Here is an 18311-nt window from a genome sequence, read left to right on the forward strand (position 1 = left end):
GTTACCACCCCATGTCCTGTCCTAGCTACCACCCCTGGTGTTGTCCTAGCTACCACCCCTGGTGCTGTCCTGTCCTAGTTACCACCCCATGTCCTGTCCTAGCTACCACCCCTGGTGTTGTCCTAGCTACCACCCCTGGTGCTGTCCTGTCCTAGTTACCACCCCATGTCCTGTCCTAGCTACCACCCCTGGTGTTGTCCTAGCTACCACCTCTGGTGCTGTCCTGTCCTCTCCTCTCTTGGCTCCGGTCCAACATGCTTTAACACCCCCCACTCCCCAGCACCTACCAGGTTTCCTTGGGTGCTCACCGAAGGCAGGTGCTGCTGAGGCTGGGGCCCGGTGAGGAGAGGTGGTGGAGGAGTCTCTGATGTCTGGCTGGTTGGGGAGCTGGTTGGGGAGCTGGGGACTGGCGTTACTCACAGCATCTGGTTGGGGCGGAGAGCAGGAGAGGAAGTCAGACTGGACCCCTGGCCACCACACGCCTGCTTTACCCCCTCCCCCTCCCCGTCATCACCCTAACCCCCACCCCCAACACACACTCTATGTCTCTCTCTGTCCCTCCACCCACTGTCTGTCACCCATCTCTTCCCTACCTCCCTCCCCCTCTCTCTCGCTCTCTCTCTCTCTCTCTAACCCTTCTCTCCCCCCTCCCTCCCTCCCCCTTCTCTCTCTTCCCTCCCTCCCTCCCTCCCTCCCTCCCTCTCTCTCTAAACCCTCTCTCCCCCCGTTTCTTCCCTCTCTCTCTCTCTCTCTCTCTCTCTCTCTCTCTCTCTCTCTCTCTCACTCCCCCTCTAAACCCTCTCCCCCCATCTCTTCCCTCCCTCCCTCTCTCTGTGTATCCCTCTCTCCCTGTAACTCTTTCTCTTCATTCCCCCAGCCCAGTGCTACGTTCAGCAGAATGTGTAGAGAGGTGTATTAGAGGGGATCAAAGCGGCCCTGGGTTGGGGGGATTCCCTGTGAATAGGTGGATCAGGGGAAACAAAGTACAGGGCTACTGTCTTATGTTAGTGCACTCAATAGTACCGCTGAGGCAGGAGGGAAACGATCCAAGGGGCTAATGTGGCAGAGAGACAGAGAGTAGAGAGAGAGAGAGAGAGAGTAGAGAGAGAATTGAGAGAGAGAGAGACAGAGAGAGAGACAGAGAGAGAGACAGAGAGTAGAGAGAGAGAGAGAGTAGAGAGAGAATTGAGAGAGAGAGACACACAGAGAGAGAGAGAGAGAGAGAGAGAGAGAGAGAGAGAGAGAGAGAGAGAGAGAGAGAGAGAGAGAGAGAGAGAGAGAGAGAGAGAGAGAGAGAGAGAGAGAGAGAGAGAGAGAGAATTACAACATAGATAGAAAGCAGAGAGATAGAGAGAGATAATTACAGCAGAGAGAGAGAGACAGAATTACAGCAGAGAGAGCAGAGAGAGTAGGGCGAGATAGAGTAGATGGCGATTGGGAGACAGCAGTGGGAGATGGGGAGACAGTAGAGACAGTAGAGAGGGAGAGAGCAGAGGGAGAGAGTAGAGAGGGAGATAATAGAGGAAGATAGGGAGAGAGTAGAGAGGGGAGACAGTAGAGAGGGAGAGAGTAGAGGAAGATAGGGAGAAAGTAGAGGAAGATATGGAGAGAGTAGAGAGGGAGCAGAGGGAGATGGGGAGAGTGAGAGAGAGAGAGGAGTAGTGTGGGAAATCTTTAAAACACACAGCCAGTAGGACTGTGGGTGGAGAGAGCCTCAACCTTAATGGCTAGGAGTTTGTTTAGCATGTGTAGTGTGTGTAGAGGCAGTGTGTGTGTGTACAGAGGGAGCTTGCTTGTACAAAGAGGTCTTTCAGATGCATGTCGAGTTGTTGATTGGGACCTTAATTGAATAACCATGGCTTTAACATCCAGGACTACGTTGGAAAATAGTGTTTATTTTTTCAACACAAATTAAAACCAATCAATCAATCAATCAATAATGATCAATAGTATGTAGATAATAGATCACTCACCATGTTCATTCTGAAGACTCTGGAAAGACAAGAAACACAGACAGGACGAGAAGACATTAAAGATTGTGTTGTGTAGAGTAATTAACGTTCTCTCTCTGTGTAGATTAATGTTCTCTCTCTCTGTGTAGATGAATGTTCTCTCTCTCTGTGTAGATGAATGTTCTCTCTCTTTGTGTAGATGAATATTCTCCCTCTCTCTGTGTAGATGAATGTTCTCTCTCTTTGTGTAGATGAATGTTCTCTCTCTCTGTGTAGATGAATGTTCTCTCACATCTTCCATTGATTCTCTCCATCTCTGTGTAGATTAATTCTCTCTCTCTCTCTGTGTAGATGAATGTTCTCTTTCTCTCTCTGTGTAGATGAATGTTCTCTCTCTTTGTGTAGATGAATATTCTCTCTCTCTCTGTGTAGATGAATGTTCTCTCTCTCTGTGTAGATGAATGTTCTCTCTCTCTGTGTAGATGAATGTTCTCTCACATCTTCCATTGATTCTCTCTTTCTCTGTGTAGATGAATTCTCTCTCTCTCTCTGTGTAGATGAATGTTCTCTTTCTCTCTCTGTGTAGATGAATGTTCTCTCTCTTTGTGTAGATTAATATTCTCTCTCTCTGTGTAGATGAATATTCTCCCTCTCTCTGTGTAGATGAATGTTCTCTCACATCTTCCATTGATTCTCTCTTTCTCTGTGTAGATGAATTCTCTCTCTCTCTCTGTGTAGATGAATGTTCTCTTTCTCTCTCTGTGTAGATGAATGGTCTCTCTCTCTCTGTGTAGATTAATGTTCTCTCTCTCTGTGTAGATGAATGTTCTCTCTCTCTCTGTGTAGATGAATGTTCTCTCTCTGTGTAGATGGATGCTCTCTCTCTCTCTGTGTAGATGAATGTTCTCTCTCTCTGTGTAGATGAATGTTCTCTCTCTGTGTAGATGAATGTTCTCTCTCTCTCTGTGTAGATGAATGTTCTCTCTCTCTGTGTAGATGAATGTTCTCTCTCTCTCTGTGTAGATGAATGTTCTCTCTCTCTGTGTAGATGAATGTTCTCTCTCTCTCTGTGTAGATGAATGTTCTCTCTCTCTGTGTAGATGAATGTTCTCTCTCTCTGTGTAGTTGAATGGTCTCTCTCTCTCTGTGTAGATGAATGTTCTCTCTCTGTGTAGATGGATGCTCTCTCTCTCTCTGTGTAGATGAATGTTCTCTCTCTGTGTAGATGAATGTTCTCTCTCTGTGTAGATAAATGTTCTCTCTCTGTGTAGATAAATGTTCTCTCGCTGTCTGTGTAGATGAATGTTGTATCTCTCTCTCTGTCTGTGTAGATGAATGTTCTATCTCTTTGTGTAGATGAATGTTCTCTCTCTGTGTAGATGGATGTTCTCTCTCTGTGTAGATGAATGTTATCTCTCTGTGTAGATGAATGTTCTCTCTCTGTGTAAATGAATGTTCTCTCTCTCTGTGTAGATGAATGTTCTCTCTCTCTGTGTAGATGAATGTTCTCTCTGTGTAGATAAATGTTCTCTCGCTGTCTGTGTAGATGAATGTTGTATCTCTCTCTCTGTCTGTGTAGATGAATGTTCTATCTCTTTGTGTAGATGAATGTTCTCTCTCTCTGTGTAGATGGATGTTCTCTCTCTGTGTAGATGAATGTTATCTCTCTGTGTAGATGAATGTTCTCTCTCTGTGTAAATGAATGTTCTCTCTCTCTGTGTAGATGAATGTTCTCTCTCTCTCTGTGTAGATAAATATTCTCTCGCTGTCTGTGTAGATGAATGTTCTCTCTCTCTGTGTAGATGCATGTTCTCTCTCTCTCTGTGTAGATGAATATTCTCTCTCTGTCTGTGTAGATGAATGTTTTCTCTCTCTCTGTCTGTGTAGATGAATGTTCTCTCTCTGTGTAGATGAATGTTCTCACTCTCTCTGTGTAGATGAATGTTCTCTCTCTCTCTCTCTCTCTCTCTCTCTCTCTGTGTAGATGAATGTTCTCTCCCTCTCTCTGTGTAGATGAATGTTCTCTCTCTATCTGTGTAGATGAATGTTCTCTCTCTATCTGTGTAGATGAATGTTCTCTCTCTCTGTGTAGATGAATGTTCTCTCTCTCTGTGTAGATTAATGTTCTCTCTCTCTGTGTAGATTAATGTTGTATCTCTCTCTCTGTCTGTGTAGATGAATGTTCTCTCTCTCTGTGTAGATGAATGTTCTCTCTCTGTGTAGATGAATGCTCTCTCTCTGTGTAGATGAATGTTCTCTCTGTCTGTGTAGATGAATGTTCTCTCGCTCTCTCTGTGTAGATGAATGTTCTCTCTCTCTGTGTAGATGACTGTTCTCTCTCTCTCTCTCTCTCTCTCTCTCTCTCTCTCTCTCTCTCTCTCTCTCTCTCTGTGTAGATGAATGTTCTCTCTCTCTGTGTAGATGAATGTTCTCTCTCTGTGTAGATGCATGTTCTCTCTCTCTCTCTGTGTAGATGAATGTTCTCTCTCTGTGTAGATGAATGTTCTCTCTCTCTGTGTAGATGGATGCTCTCTCTCTCTCTGTGTAGATGAATGTTCTCTCTCTCTCTGTGTAGATGAATGTTCTCTCTCTCTCTGTGTAGATGAATGTTCTCTCTCTCTGTGTAGATTAATGTTGTATCTCTCTCTGTCTGTGTAGATGAATGTTCTCTCTCTCTGTGTAGATGAATGTTCTCTCTCTGTGTAGATGAATGCTCTCTCTCTGTGTAGATGAATGTTCTCTCTGTCTGTGTAGATGAATGTTCTCTCGCTCTCTCTGTGTAGATGAATGTTCTCTCTCTCTGTGTAGATGACTGTTCTCTCTCTCTCTCTCTCTGTGTAGATGAATGTTCTCTCTGTCTGTGTAGATGAATGTTCTCTCGCTCTCTCTGTGTAGATGAATGTTCTCTCTCTCTGTGTAGATGACTGTTCTCTCTCTCTCTCTCTCTGTGTAGATGAATGTTCTCTCTCTCTCTGTGTAGATGAATGTTCTCTCTCTGTGTAGATGCATGTTCTCTCTCTCTCTCTGTGTAGATGAATGTTCTCTCTCTGTGTAGATGCATGTTCTCTCTCTCTCTCTGTGTAGATGAATGTTCTCTCTCTGTATAGATGAATGTTCTCTCTCTCTGTGTAGATGCATGTTCTCTCTCTCTCTGTGTAGATGAATGTTCTCTTACTCTCTGTAGGTCTTCTATGGACCTCTCAGTCCTCTTCAGTCTCTCTCTGAGGATCTGTTCTTTAGCTGAGATCTGACACTCCTCGCTCTCCAACAGACCAATCTCTGACTCCAACCTACAATGAAAGAACAAAAAAGAACCCATGAAAAAGCCATTTTAATCGTCCTAAATGGATCAAATAAAGGCGTTTAACTGCAACTATTTGGTAAGAGTGGCTTGGCATTTTTTGGGGTGGTCCAACTCAACTCTGGACCTTGAAGCCAGTTCCACCATTTTGTCATTGTTCCCCTCTAATCAGGGACTGATTTAGACCTGGGACACCAGCAGTGTGACATGAGTGATGAAGTAGGACAGAAAAGCAGCAGGCTCCGGACCTCGTAGGGGAACAGTTGAATCGCCCTGCCCCACATGTTAGGGAGAAACACAACCCATTCGCTGTCACTCCTTTCTGGTAATGGCTCTGATTGGTGTAAAGCTGCCACTCCTTTCTGGTAATGGCTCTGATTGGTGTAAAGCTGCCACTCCTTTCTGGTAATGGCTCTGATTGGTGTAAAGCTGCCACTCCTTTCTGGTAATGGCTTTCATTGGAATTTGTTTAAAATTTGTTATTACTGTGGTGAAGACCCACCATAGACCCACCATAGACCCACCATAGACCCACCATAGACCCACCATAGACCCACCATAGGCCCACCATAGACCCACCATAGACCCGCCATAGACTCACCATAGACCCACCATAGACCCACCATAGACGCACCATAGACCCACCATAGACGCACCATAGACCCACCATAGACGCACCATAGTAATACCACAGTAAAAGGGGAGGGTCTCATCATTCCATCTAATACCACAGTAAAAGGGGAGGGTCTCATCATTCCATCTAATACCACAGTAAAAGGGGAGGGTCTCATCATTCCATCTAATACCACAGTAAATGGGGAGGGTCTCATCATTCCATCTAATACCACAGTAAAAGGGGAGGGTCTCATCATTCCATCTAATACCACAGTAAATGGGGAGTGTTTCATCATTCCATCTAATACCACAGTAAATGGCGAGGGTTTCATCATTCCATCTAATACCACAGTAAATGGGGAGGGTCTCATCATTCCATCTAATACCACAGTAAAAGGGGAGGGTCTCATCATTCCATCTAATACCACAGTAAAAGGGGAGGGTCTCATCATTCCATCTAATACCACAGTAAATGGTGAGGGTCTCATCATTCCATCTAATACCACAGTAAATGGGGAGTGTTTCATCATTCCATCTAATACCACAGTAAATGGGGAGGGTCTCATCATTCCATCTAATACCACAGTAAAAGGGGAGGGTCTCATCATTCCATCTAATACCACAGTAAAAGGGGAGTGTTTCATCATTCCATCTAATACCACAGTAAATGGGGAGTGTTTCATCATTCCATCTAATACCACAGTAAAAGGGGAGGGTCTCATCATTCCATCTAATACCACAGTAAATGGGGAGGGTCTCATCATTCCATCTAATACCACAGTAAATGGGGAGTGTTTCATCATTCCATCTAATACCACAGTAAATGGGGAGGGTCTCATCATTCCATCTAATACCACAGTAAATGGGGAGGGTCTCATCATTCCATCTAATACCACAGTGAATGGGGTATTAGTTAGGATTAAATGTCAGGAATTGTTTAAATGTGGGAAAAGTTTAAATGTATTTGGCTAAGGTGTATGTAAACTTCCAACTTCAACTGTACACACACACACACACACACACACACACACACACACACACACACACACACACACACACACACACACACACACACACACACACACACACACACACACACACACACACACACACACACACACAGACACACATTCCATATCTCCCAGAGGACCTGGGTTTGGGTTATTATTTTTGCTGGCTAGCCAATCAGGAAGCATCGTTCAGAGGAACCCCCTGTGCTTCCTCCTTGGTCATTTCCTGCCATTGTATAGCGCAAGAGGGTTCTAGAATGCCTCAAAGGTTCCATGGTCAGTAACAACAAGGAGGCTCCCCAAGATACCAACACTTAGTCCACCCTATTCACTATATAGGGAATAGGGTTCTATAGGGCTCTGGTCTAAAGTAGTGCACTATAATAGGGAATAGGGTTCTATAGGGCTCTGGTCTAAATTAGTGCACTATATAGGGAATAGGGTTCCATAGGGCTCTGGTCTAAAGTAGTGCACTATAATAGGGAATAGGGTTCTATAGGGCTCTGGTCTAAATTAGTGCACTACATAGGGAATAGGGTTCCATAGGGCTCTGGTCTAAAGTAGTGCACTATAATAGGGAATAGGGTTCTATAGGGCTCTGGTCTAAATTAGTGCACTATATAGGGAATAGGGTTCCATAGGGCTCTGGTCTAAAGTAGTGCACTATATAGGGACTATACTGTGATGGTCAATACCGACATCTACTGTGATGGTCAATACCGACATCTACTGTGATGGTCAATACCGACATCTACTGTGATGGTCAATACCAACATCTACTGTGATGGTCAATACCAACATCTACTGTGATGGTCAATACCAACATCTACTGTGATGGTCAATACCAACATCTACTGTGATGGTCAATACCAACATTTACTGTGATGGTCAATACAACATCTACTGTGATGGTCAATACCGACATCTACTGTGATGGTCAATACCGACATCTACTGTGATGGTCAATACCGACATCTACTGTGATGGTCAATACCAACATCTACTGTGATGGTCAATACCAACATCCACTGTGATGGTCAATACCAACATCTACTGTGATGGTCAATACCAACATCTACTGTGATGGTCAATACCAACATCTACTGTGATGGTCAATACCAACATCTACTGTGATGGTCAATACCAACATCTACTGTGATGGTCAATACCAACATCTGCACCCGTGGTCAATACCAACATCTGCACCCGTGGTCAATACCAACATCTGCTGTGATGGTCCATACCAACATCCACTGTGATGGTCAATACCAACATCTGCACCTGTGAACAATACCATGATTGGGAGAGTCATAGGGCGGCGCACAATTGGCCAAGAGTTGTCTGGGTTTGGCCAGAGTAGGCCATCATTGTAAATAAGAATTTGTTGTTAACTGACTTGTCTAGTTTTATAGAGGTTAAATAAATACATAAAAATAAATAAATAGAATCTACTCCCATGGTCAATACCAACATCTACTCCCATTGTCAAAGACAACTCACAAACAATAACAAAACGCCAAAGACCACCGTGTTGAAAACACAAACATCCTCTCTGTGGTCAGAGGTCAAAGTTCTCTCTTTCCTCTCTCTCTCCCTCCCCTTTTTTATCACTCTCACTTCTTTCTGCTCCCTCCACTCTCCCTCCACTCTCCCTCCACTCTCCCTCCACTCTCCCCCCAATATCCCTCCACTCTCCCTCCACTCTCCCTCCACTCTCCCCCCACTCTCCCTCCACTCTCCCCCGACTCTCCCTCCACTCTCCCTCCACTCTCCCTCCACTCTCCCACTCTCACCCCACTCTCACTCCTCTCTCCCTCTCTCCTTCCTCTCCCCCACTCTCCCCCCAATCTCCCTCCACTCTCTCCCTCTCCCCCCACTCTCCCACTCTCCCCCACTCTCCCTCCACTCCCCCACTCTCCCTCCACTCTCCCACTCTCACCCCACTCTCCCTCTCCCCCAACTCTCCCTCCTCTCTCCCTCTCCCCCCACTCTCCCCCACTCTCCCTCCACTCCCTCCACTCCCCCTCCACTCTCCCACTCTCCACCCACTATATTCCTTGACTGACATAGTTCTCCAGTGGGAGCCATGTTTCCTCAGTGCGGTCGCCGCACGGACGTCATCCATGACTGCTTCCCAAATGGCACCATATTACTTACATATTACCCCTTTGACCAGGGGTAAAAAGTACTGCAATATGTAGGGAATAGGGTGCCATTTGACCAGGGGTGAAAAGTACTGCAATATGTAGGGAATAGGGAGCCCTTTGACCAGGGGTAAAAAGTACTGCAACATGTAGGGAATAGGGTGCCATTTGACCAGGGGTAAAAAGTACTACAATATGTAGGGAATATGGTGCCATGTGGGACCCAGGGCATGTCCTTGCAGCAGTTGTTTCCCAGGGCATGTCACTGCAGCAGTTGTTTCCCAGGGCATGTCACTGCAGCAGTTGTTTCCCAGGGCATGTCACTGCAGCAGTTGTTTCCCAGGGCATGTCCCTGCAGCAGTTGTTTCCCAGGGCATGTGTCCCTGCAGCAGTTGTTTCCCAGGGCATGTCACTGCAGCAGTTGTTTCCCAGGGCATGTCACTGCAGCAGTTGTTTCCCAGGGCATGTGTCCCTGCAGCAGTTGTTTCCCAGGGCATGTGTCCCTGCAGCAGTTGTTGCCACGGGTGGGCAGTCCTCTTCTGGCTCTCTCTGGATATACTGTCCATGTCCATTCAACCATCTTGGTTCTCAGTACATCGCGCAGACAAGAATAAAGAGCTCTCGGGGAAGAAGAAAGGCGGGGGTGTATGTTTCATGATTAACCACTCATGGTGTGATTGTGGAAGCATACAGAAACTCAAGTCCTTTTGTTCACCTGACCTAGAATACCTCACAAGAGAATTCTAGTCACAGCCGTGTATATTCCCCCTCAAGCCTGATACAATGACGGCCGTCAAAGAACTACACTGGACCTTAAGCAACCTGGAAACCACATATCCTGAGGCAACATTTATTGTAGCTGGGGATTTTAACAAAGAAAATATGAGGAAAACGCTGCCAAAGTTCTACCAACACATTGACTGTAGTATTCGTGCTGGTAAAACATTTACCTTCTGCAAATCTGATCATGACTCCATTTTGCTCCTCCCTTCCTATAGGCAGAAACTCAAAGCACAAAACTGAAAACGCGAACCATGGCAAGGTGACTGGGAATATGGCTGAATACAAACAGTGCAGTTATTCCCTCTGTAAGGCATTCAAACAGGCAAAATGTCAGTACAGTGACAAAGTGGAGTTGGAATTCAATGGCTCAGACACAAGACGTATGAGGCAGAGTCTACAGACAATCACGGACTGCAAAGGGAAAACCAGCCACGTCGCGGACACCGACGTCTTGCATCCGGCCAAGCTAAACACCTTCTTCACCCGCTTTGCAGATAACACAGTGCCACCGACGAGGCCCGCTACCAAGGACTGTGGGCTCTCCTTCTCCGTGGCTGTCGTGAGTAAGACATTTATGCGTGTTAACCCTCGCAAGGCTGCCGGCCCAGACGGCATCCCTAGCCCCGTCCTCAGAGCATGCGCAGACCAGCTATCTGGAGTATTTACGGACATATTCAATCATTCCCTATCCCAGTCTGCTGTCCCCACAAGCTTCAAGATGGCCACCATTGTTCCTGCATCCAAGAAAGCAAAGGTAACTGAACTAAATTACTATCGCCCCGTAGCACTCACTTCTGTCATCATGAAGTCCTTTGTGGGGTTTTAGTGGTTTTAGGCTGGGTTTCTGTACAGCACTTCGAGATATTAGCTGATGTACGAAGGGCTATATAAAATAAACTTGATTTGATTTGATTTTTGAGAGGCTAGTTAAGGATCATATACCCTCTACCTTACCTGACACCCTAGACCCACTTCAATTTGCTTACCGCCCCAGTAGGTCCACAGACGATGCAATCACCATCGCACTGCGCACTACCCTAACCCACCTGGACAAGAGAAATACCTATGCAAAAATGTTGTTAATTGACTACAGCTCATCATTAAGCTCGGGGCCCTGGGTCTGAACCCCGCCCTGTGCAACTCCTCAACACTGGGGCCCCACAAGGGTGCGTGCTCATCCCCCTCCTGTACTCCCTGTTCAGCCATGACTGTGTCGCCACGCACGCCTCCAACTCAATCATCAAGTTTGCAGACAACACAACAGTAGTAGGCCTGATTACCAACAATGACAAGACATCCTACAGGGAGGAAGTGAGGGCCCTGGTAGAGTGATGCCAGGGAAATACCCTCAATTGCACCTCCCGCAACCGCAGGGCCCGCCCACAACGCATCACTGGGGGCAAACTACCTGCCCTCCAGGACACCTACATCGCCCGATATCACAGGAAGGACAAAAAGATCATCAAGGACATCAACCACCCGAGCCACTGCATGTTCACCCCGCTATCATCCAGAAGCCGAGATCAGTACAGGTGCATCAAAGCAGGGACCGAGAGACTGAAAAACAGCTTCTATCTCAAAGCCATCAGACTGTTAAATAGCCATCACTAGCCGGCTTCCACCTGGTTACTCAACCCTGCACCTTAGAGGCTGCTGCCCTAAATACATAGACATGGAATCACTGGCCACTTTAATAATGGAACACTAATCACTTTAATAATGTTTAAATAATGTTTCATACCGCTTTACTCATTTCATATGTATATACTGTTTTCTATTCTACTGTATTTTAGTCAATGCCACTATGACGTTGCTCGATCTAATATTTATATATTTCCTAATTCCACTATTTTCCTTATAGATGTGTGTGTATTGTTGTGAATTGTTAGATATTACTGATCTGTTGGAGCTAGAAACACAAGCATTTCACTACACCCGCAATAACATCTGCTAAATATGTGTATGAGTACTATGAGTACTATGACCAATACATTTTGATTTGATTTGATTTATAAGCGTACATGGCCATTTAAGGCCAGATTGTTGTTCAAACGTTCGTAGATGACCAACAGGGTCAAATACTAATCCCAGTGGTTGTTGAGGGTGCAACAGGTCAGTACCTCAGGAGTAAATGTCATTTGGCTTTTCATAGCTGAGCGTTCAGAGGTCGAGACAGCAGGTGCGGTAGAGAGAGAGAGTCGAAAACAGCAGGTCCGGGACAAGGTAGGACGTCCGGTGAACAGGTCAAGGTTCCCTAGCCAGTTGAAACTGGAGCAGCAGCACGACCGGGTGGACTGGGGGCAGCCCTTCTTTAACGTTAGCAAGCCCCACTAGCGGCCTGGATCAGAGCTAGCTTCCCTCATGCTTCTGATCTCAACACTGACTCTGTATGCAGTACTATAACCATAGATAGTACTCATTGTGTTAAAGCAATATTAGTAGATAATACTCATTGTGTTAAAGCTATATACAGTAGATAGTAGATAGTACTCATTGTGTTAAAGCTATATTAGTATATAGTAGATAGTACTCATTGTGTTAAAGCTATATACAGTAGATAGTAGATAGTACTCATTGTGTTAAAGCTATATTAGTATATAGTACTCATTGTGTTAAAGCTATATACAGTAGATAGTAGATAGTACTCATTGTGTTAAAGCTATATACAGTAGATAGTAGATAGTACTCATTGTGTTAAAGCTATATACAGTAGATAGTAGATAGTACTCATTGTGTTAAAGCTATATACAGTAGATAGTAGATAGTACTCATTGTGTTAAAGCTATATACAGTAGATAGTGCTCATTGTGTTGGAACCATATTAGTAGATAGTAGTCATTGTATTGAATGCAGTGCTATAGAGAGTAGATAGTAGTCATTGTATTGAATGCAGTGCTGTAGAGAGTAGATAGTAGTCATTGTGTTGGAACCATATTAGTAGATAGTAGTCATTGTATTGAATGCAGTGCTGTAGAGAGTAGATAGTAGTCATTGTGTTGGAACTATATTAGTAGATAGTAGTCATTGTATTGAATGCAGTGCTGTAGAGAGTAGATAGTAGTCATTGTGTTGGAACTATATTAGTAGATAGTAGTCATTGTATTGAATGCAGTGCTGTAGAGAGTAGATAGTAGTCATTGTGTTGGAACTATATTAGTAGATAGTAGTCATTGTGTTGGAACTATATTAGTAGATAGTAGTCATTGTATTGGAACTATATTAGTAGATAGTAGTCATTGTGTTGGAACTATATTAGTAGATAGTAGTCATTGTGTTGGAACTATATTAGTAGATAGTAGTCATTGTATTGAATGCAGTGCTGTAGAGAGTAGATAGTAGTCATTGTGTTGGAACTATATTAGTAGATAGTAGTCATTGTATTGAATGCAGTGCTGTAGAGAGTAGATAGTAGTCATTGTGTTGGAACTATATTAGTAGATAGTAGTCATTGTATTGAATGCAGTGCTGTAGAGAGTAGATAGTAGTCATTGTGTTGGAACTATATTAGTAGATAGTAGTCATTGTGTTGGAACTATATTAGTAGATAGTAGTCATTGTATTGGAACTATATTAGTAGATAGTAGTCATTGTGTTGGAACTATATTAGTAGATAGTAGTCATTGTGTTGGAACTATATTAGTAGATAGTACTCATTGTATTGGAACTATATTAGTAGATAGTAGTCATTGTGTTGGAACTATATTAGTAGATAGTAGTCATTGTGTTGGAACTATATTAGTAGATAGTAGTCATTGTGTTGGAACTATATTAGTAGATAGTACTCATTGTGTTGGAACCATATTAGTAGATAATAGTCATTGTATTGAATGCAGTGCTGTAGAGAGTAGATAGTAGTCATTGTGTTGGAACTATATTAGTAGATAGTAGTCATTGTGTTGGAACTATATTAGTAGATAGTAGTCATTGTATTGGAACTATATTAGTAGATAGTAGTCATTGTGTTGGAACTATATTAGTAGATAGTAGTCATTGTGTTGGAACTATATTAGTAGATAGTACTCATTGTATTGGGACTATATTAGTAGATAGTAGTCATTGTGTTGGAACTATATTAGTAGATAGTAGTCATTGTATTGGAACTATATTAGTAGATAGTAGTCATTGTGTTGGAACTATATTAGTAGATAGTAGTCATTGTGTTGGAACTATATTAGTAGATAGTACTCATTGTGTTGGAACTATATTAGTAGATAGTAGTCATTGTATTGAATGCAGTGCTATAGAGAGTAGATAGTAGTCATTGTATTGAATGCAGTGCTGTAGAGAGTAGATAGTAGTCATTGTGTTGGAACTATATTAGTAGATAGTAGTCATTGTATTGAATGCAGTGCTGTAGAGAGTAGATAGTAGTCATTGTGTTGGAACTATATTAGTAGATAGTAGTCATTGTATTGAATGCAGTGCTGTAGAGAGTAGATAGTAGTCATGGTGTTGGAACTATATTAGTAGATAGTAGTCATTGTGTTGGAACTATATTAGTAGATAGTAGTCATTGTATTGAATGCAGTGCTGTAGAGAGTAGATAGTAGTCATTGTATTGAATGCAGTGCTGTAGAGAGTAGATAGTAGTCATTGTATTGAATGCAGTGCTGTAGAGAGTAGATAGTAGTCATTGTGTTGGAACCATATTAGTAGATAGTAGTCATTGTATTGAATGCAGTGCTGTAGAGAGTAGATAGTAGTCATTGTATTGAATGCAGTGCTGTAGAGAGTAGATAGTAGTCATTGTGTTGGAACCATATTAGTAGATAGTAGTCATTGTATTGAATGCAGTGCTATAGAGAGTAGATAGTAGTCATTGTATTGAATGCAGTGCTGTAGAGAGTAGATAGTAGTCATTGTGTTGGAACTAAATTTGTAGATAGTAGTCATTGTATTGAATGCAGTGCTGTAGAGAGTAGATAGTAGTCATTGTGTTGGAACTATATTAGTAGATAGTAGTCATTGTATTGAATGCAGTGCTGTAGAGAGTAGATAGTAGTCATTGTGTTGGAACTATATTAGTAGATAGTAGTCATTGTATTGAATGCAGTGCTATAGAGAGTAGATAGTAGTCATTGTGTTGGAACTATATTAGTAGATAGTAGTCATTGTATTGAATGCAGTGCTGTAGAGAGTAGATAGTAGTCATTGTATTGAATGCAGTGCTGTAGAGAGTAGATAGTAGTCATTGTATTGAATGCAGTGCTGTAGAGAGTAGATAGTAGTCATTGTGTTGGAACTATATTAGTAGATAGTAGTCATTGTATTGAATGCAGTGCTGTAGGAAACAGATTATTAGAGGCACAGATCTGGAAGGGTACAAACACATTTCTGCAGCATTGAAGGTCCCCAAGAAAACAGTTTCTAAAAACCAGACAGAGACAGAGACAGACACAGTGACAGAGAATTCATGGCGCCATCTCAGAGTCATGTAAAGTCCCTGTATACCCTGACACTGTCCTAGATTCACCCAGGCATCTCAGACTAACAGGAGATACTCTGCTTCCCTCTTGCGGTGCAACTGAGAACTACAACTTTCATAATGTCATCCCAAAAAATTATAATTGTCACATGCTTGGTAAACAACATGTGTAGACTAACAGTGAAATGCGAACTTACGGGCTTTTCCCAACAATGCAGAACACAATAAATAAAACATTCTAACTCTAGGAATAATAAAATATATACACTGCTCAAAAAAATAAAGGGAACACTTGAACAACACAATGTAACTCCAAGTCAATCACACTTCTGTGAAATCAAACTGTCCACTTAGGAAGCAACACTGATTGACAATACATTTCACATGCTGTTGTGCAAATGGAATAGACAACAGGTGGAAATTATAGGCAAATAGCAAGACACCCCCAATAAAGGAGTGGTTCTGCAGGTGGTGACCACAGACCACTTCTCAGTTCATATGCTTCCTGGCTGATGTTTTGGTCACTTTTGAATGCTGGCGGTGCTTTCACTCTAGTGGTAGCATGAGACGGAGTCTACAACCCACACAAGCGGGTTGTAGATATTACAATTAACATTGTTAGATATTACTTGTTAGATATTGCTGCACTGTCGGGACTAGAAGCACAGACATTTCACTACACTTGCATTAACATCTGCTAACCATGTGTATGTGACCAATTTAATTTGATTTGATTTGGGTAAGAGGTAATTGAGGTAGATATATACCTATAGGTAGGGGTGAAGTGACTAGGCAGCAGGATAGATAGTAGACAGTAGCAGCAGCTTATGTGATGAGTGTGGAAGTGTGTGAATGGTGAATGTGGGCCTGTGTGGACGTGTTATGTGTGAGTGTGTGGGTAGAGTCCAGTGTGTTGGTAGAGTCCAGTGTGTTGGGTAGAGTCCAGTGTGTGGGTAGAGTCCAGTGTGTTGGTAGAGTCCAGTGTGTTGGGTAGAGTCCAGTGTGTTGGGTAGAGTCCAGTGTGTTGGGTAGAGTCCAGTGTGTCGGGTAGAGTCCAGTGTGTTGGGTAGAGTCCAGTGTGTGGGTAGAGTCCAGTGTGTTGGGTAGAGTCCAGTGTGTTGGGTAGAGTCCAGTGTGTTGGGTAGAGTCCAGTGTGTTGGGTAGAGTCCAGTGTGTGGGTAGAGTCCAGTGTGTTGGGTAGAGTCCAGTGTGTCGGGTAGAGTCCAGTGTGTCGGGTAGAGTCCAGTGTGTCGGGTAGAGTCCAGTGTGTTGGGTAGAGTCCAGTGTGTTGGGTAGAGTCCAGTGTGTTGGGTAGAGTCCAGTGTGTTGGGTAGAGTCCAGTGTGTGGGTAGAGTCCAGTGTGTGGGTAGAGTCCAGTGTGTCGGGTAGAGTCCAGTGTGTCGGGTAGAGTCCAGTGTGTCGGGTAGAGTCCAGTGTGTCGGGTAGAGTCCAGTGTGTCGGGTAGAGTCCAGTGTGTCGGGTAGAGTCCAGTGTGTCGGGTAGAGTCCAGTGTGTCGGGTAGAGTCCAGTGTGTCGGGTAGAGTCCAGTGTGTTGGTAGAGTCCAGTGTGTTGGTAGAGTCCAGTGTGTTGGTAGAGTCCAGTGTGTCGGGTAGAGTCCAGTGTGTCGGGTAGAGTCCAGTGTGTCGGGTAGAGTCCAGTGTGTCGGGTAGAGTCCAGTGTGTCGGGTAGAGTCCAGTGTGTCGGGTAGAGTCCAGTGTGTTGGTAGATTCCAATGTGTTGGTAGAGTCCAATGTGTTGGTAGAGTCCAGTGTGTTGGTAGAGTCCAGTGTGTTGGTAGAGTCCAGTGTGTTGGGTAGAATCCAGTGTGTTGGTAGAGTCCAGTGTGTTGGTAGAGTCCAGTGTGTTGGTAGAGTCCAGTGTGTTGGTAGAGTCCAGTGTGTTGGGTAGAGTCCAGTGTGTTGGGTAGAGTCCAGTGTGTTGGGTAGAGTCCAGTGTGTTGGTAGAGTCCAGTGTGTTGGTAGAGTCCAGTGTGTCGGGTAGAGTCCAGTGTGTCGGGTAGAGTCCAGTGTGTCGGGTAGAGTCCAGTGTGTCGGGTAGAGTCCAGTGTGTCGGGTAGAGTCCAGTATGTCGGGTAGAGTCCAGTGTGTTGGTAGAGTCCAGTGTGTTGGGTAGAGTCCAGTGTGTTGGGTAGAGTCCAGTGTGTTGGGTAGAGTCCAGTGTGTTGGGTAGAGTCCAGTGTGTTGGGTAGAGTCCAGTGTGTTGGGTAGAGTCCAGTGTGTTGGGTAGAGTCCAGTGTGTTGGTAGAGTCCAGAGTGTTGGTAGAGTCCAGTGTGTTGGTATAGTCCAGTGTGTTGGGTAGAGTCCAGTGTGTTGGGTAGAGTCCAGTGTGTTGGGTAGAGTCCAGTGTGTTGGGTAGAGTCCAGTGTGTTGGTAGAGTCCAGTGTGTTGGTAGAGTCCAGTGTGTTGGTAGAGTCCAGTGTGTTGGTAGAGTCCAGTGTGTCGGGTAGAGTCCAGTGTGTCGGGTAGAGTCCAGTGTGTCGGGTAGAGTCCAGTGTGTCGGGTAGAGTCCAGTGTGTCGGGTAGAGTCCAGTGTGTCGGGTAGAGTCCAGTGTGTTGGGTAGAGTCCAGTGTGTTGGGTAGAGTCCAGTGTGTTGTGTAGAGTCCAGTGTGTTGGGTAGAGTCCAGTGTGTTGGGTAGAGTCCAGTGTGTTGGTAGAGTCCAGTGTGTTGGGTAGAGTCCAGTGTGTTGGGTAGAGTCCAGTGTGTTGGGTAGAGTCCAGTGTGTCGGGTAGAGTCCAGTGTGTCGGGTAGAGTCCAGTGTGTCGGGTAGTGTCCAGTGTGTCGGGTAGAGTCCAGTGTGTCGGGTAGAGTCCAGTGTGTCGGGTAGAGTCCAGTGTGTGGGTAGAGTCCAGTGTGTTGGTAGAGTCCAGTGTGTTGGGTAGAGTCCAGTGTGTTGGGTAGAGTCCAGTGTGTTGGGTAGAGTCCAGTGTGTTGGTAGAGTCCAGTGTGTCGGGTAGAGTCCAGTGTGTCGGGAAGAGTCCAGTGTGTCGGGTAGAGTCCAGTGTGTTGGTAGAGTCCAGTGTGTTGGGTAGAGTCCAGTGTGTTGGGTAGAGTCCAGTG

General features: G+C 44.5%; 1 protein-coding gene across 3 annotated transcripts in view; it reads right to left on the minus strand.

Annotated features, from left to right (window-relative positions):
* Positions 1 to 18311, minus strand: part of LOC129810602 (A-kinase anchor protein 2) — a 239817-nt gene that overhangs the window by 126967 nt on the left and 94539 nt on the right. For 2 of the 3 annotated variants that reach the window (XM_055861305.1, XM_055861290.1), the window contains 3 exons: positions 5128 to 5242; positions 1974 to 1992; positions 288 to 425 (listed from right to left, as the gene is read on the minus strand). In XM_055861305.1, coding sequence (XP_055717280.1) covers positions 288 to 425; positions 1974 to 1992; positions 5128 to 5242 — 272 coding nt within the window. The remainder of the gene's footprint in view (positions 1 to 287; positions 426 to 1973; positions 1993 to 5127; positions 5243 to 18311) is intronic. The other variant, XM_055861297.1, reaches the window with a different exon arrangement.

The sequence above is a fragment of the Salvelinus fontinalis genome, chromosome 2 (assembly GCF_029448725.1).
Source record: "Salvelinus fontinalis isolate EN_2023a chromosome 2, ASM2944872v1, whole genome shotgun sequence".
NCBI classification, from domain to species: Eukaryota; Metazoa; Chordata; class Actinopteri; order Salmoniformes; family Salmonidae; genus Salvelinus; species Salvelinus fontinalis.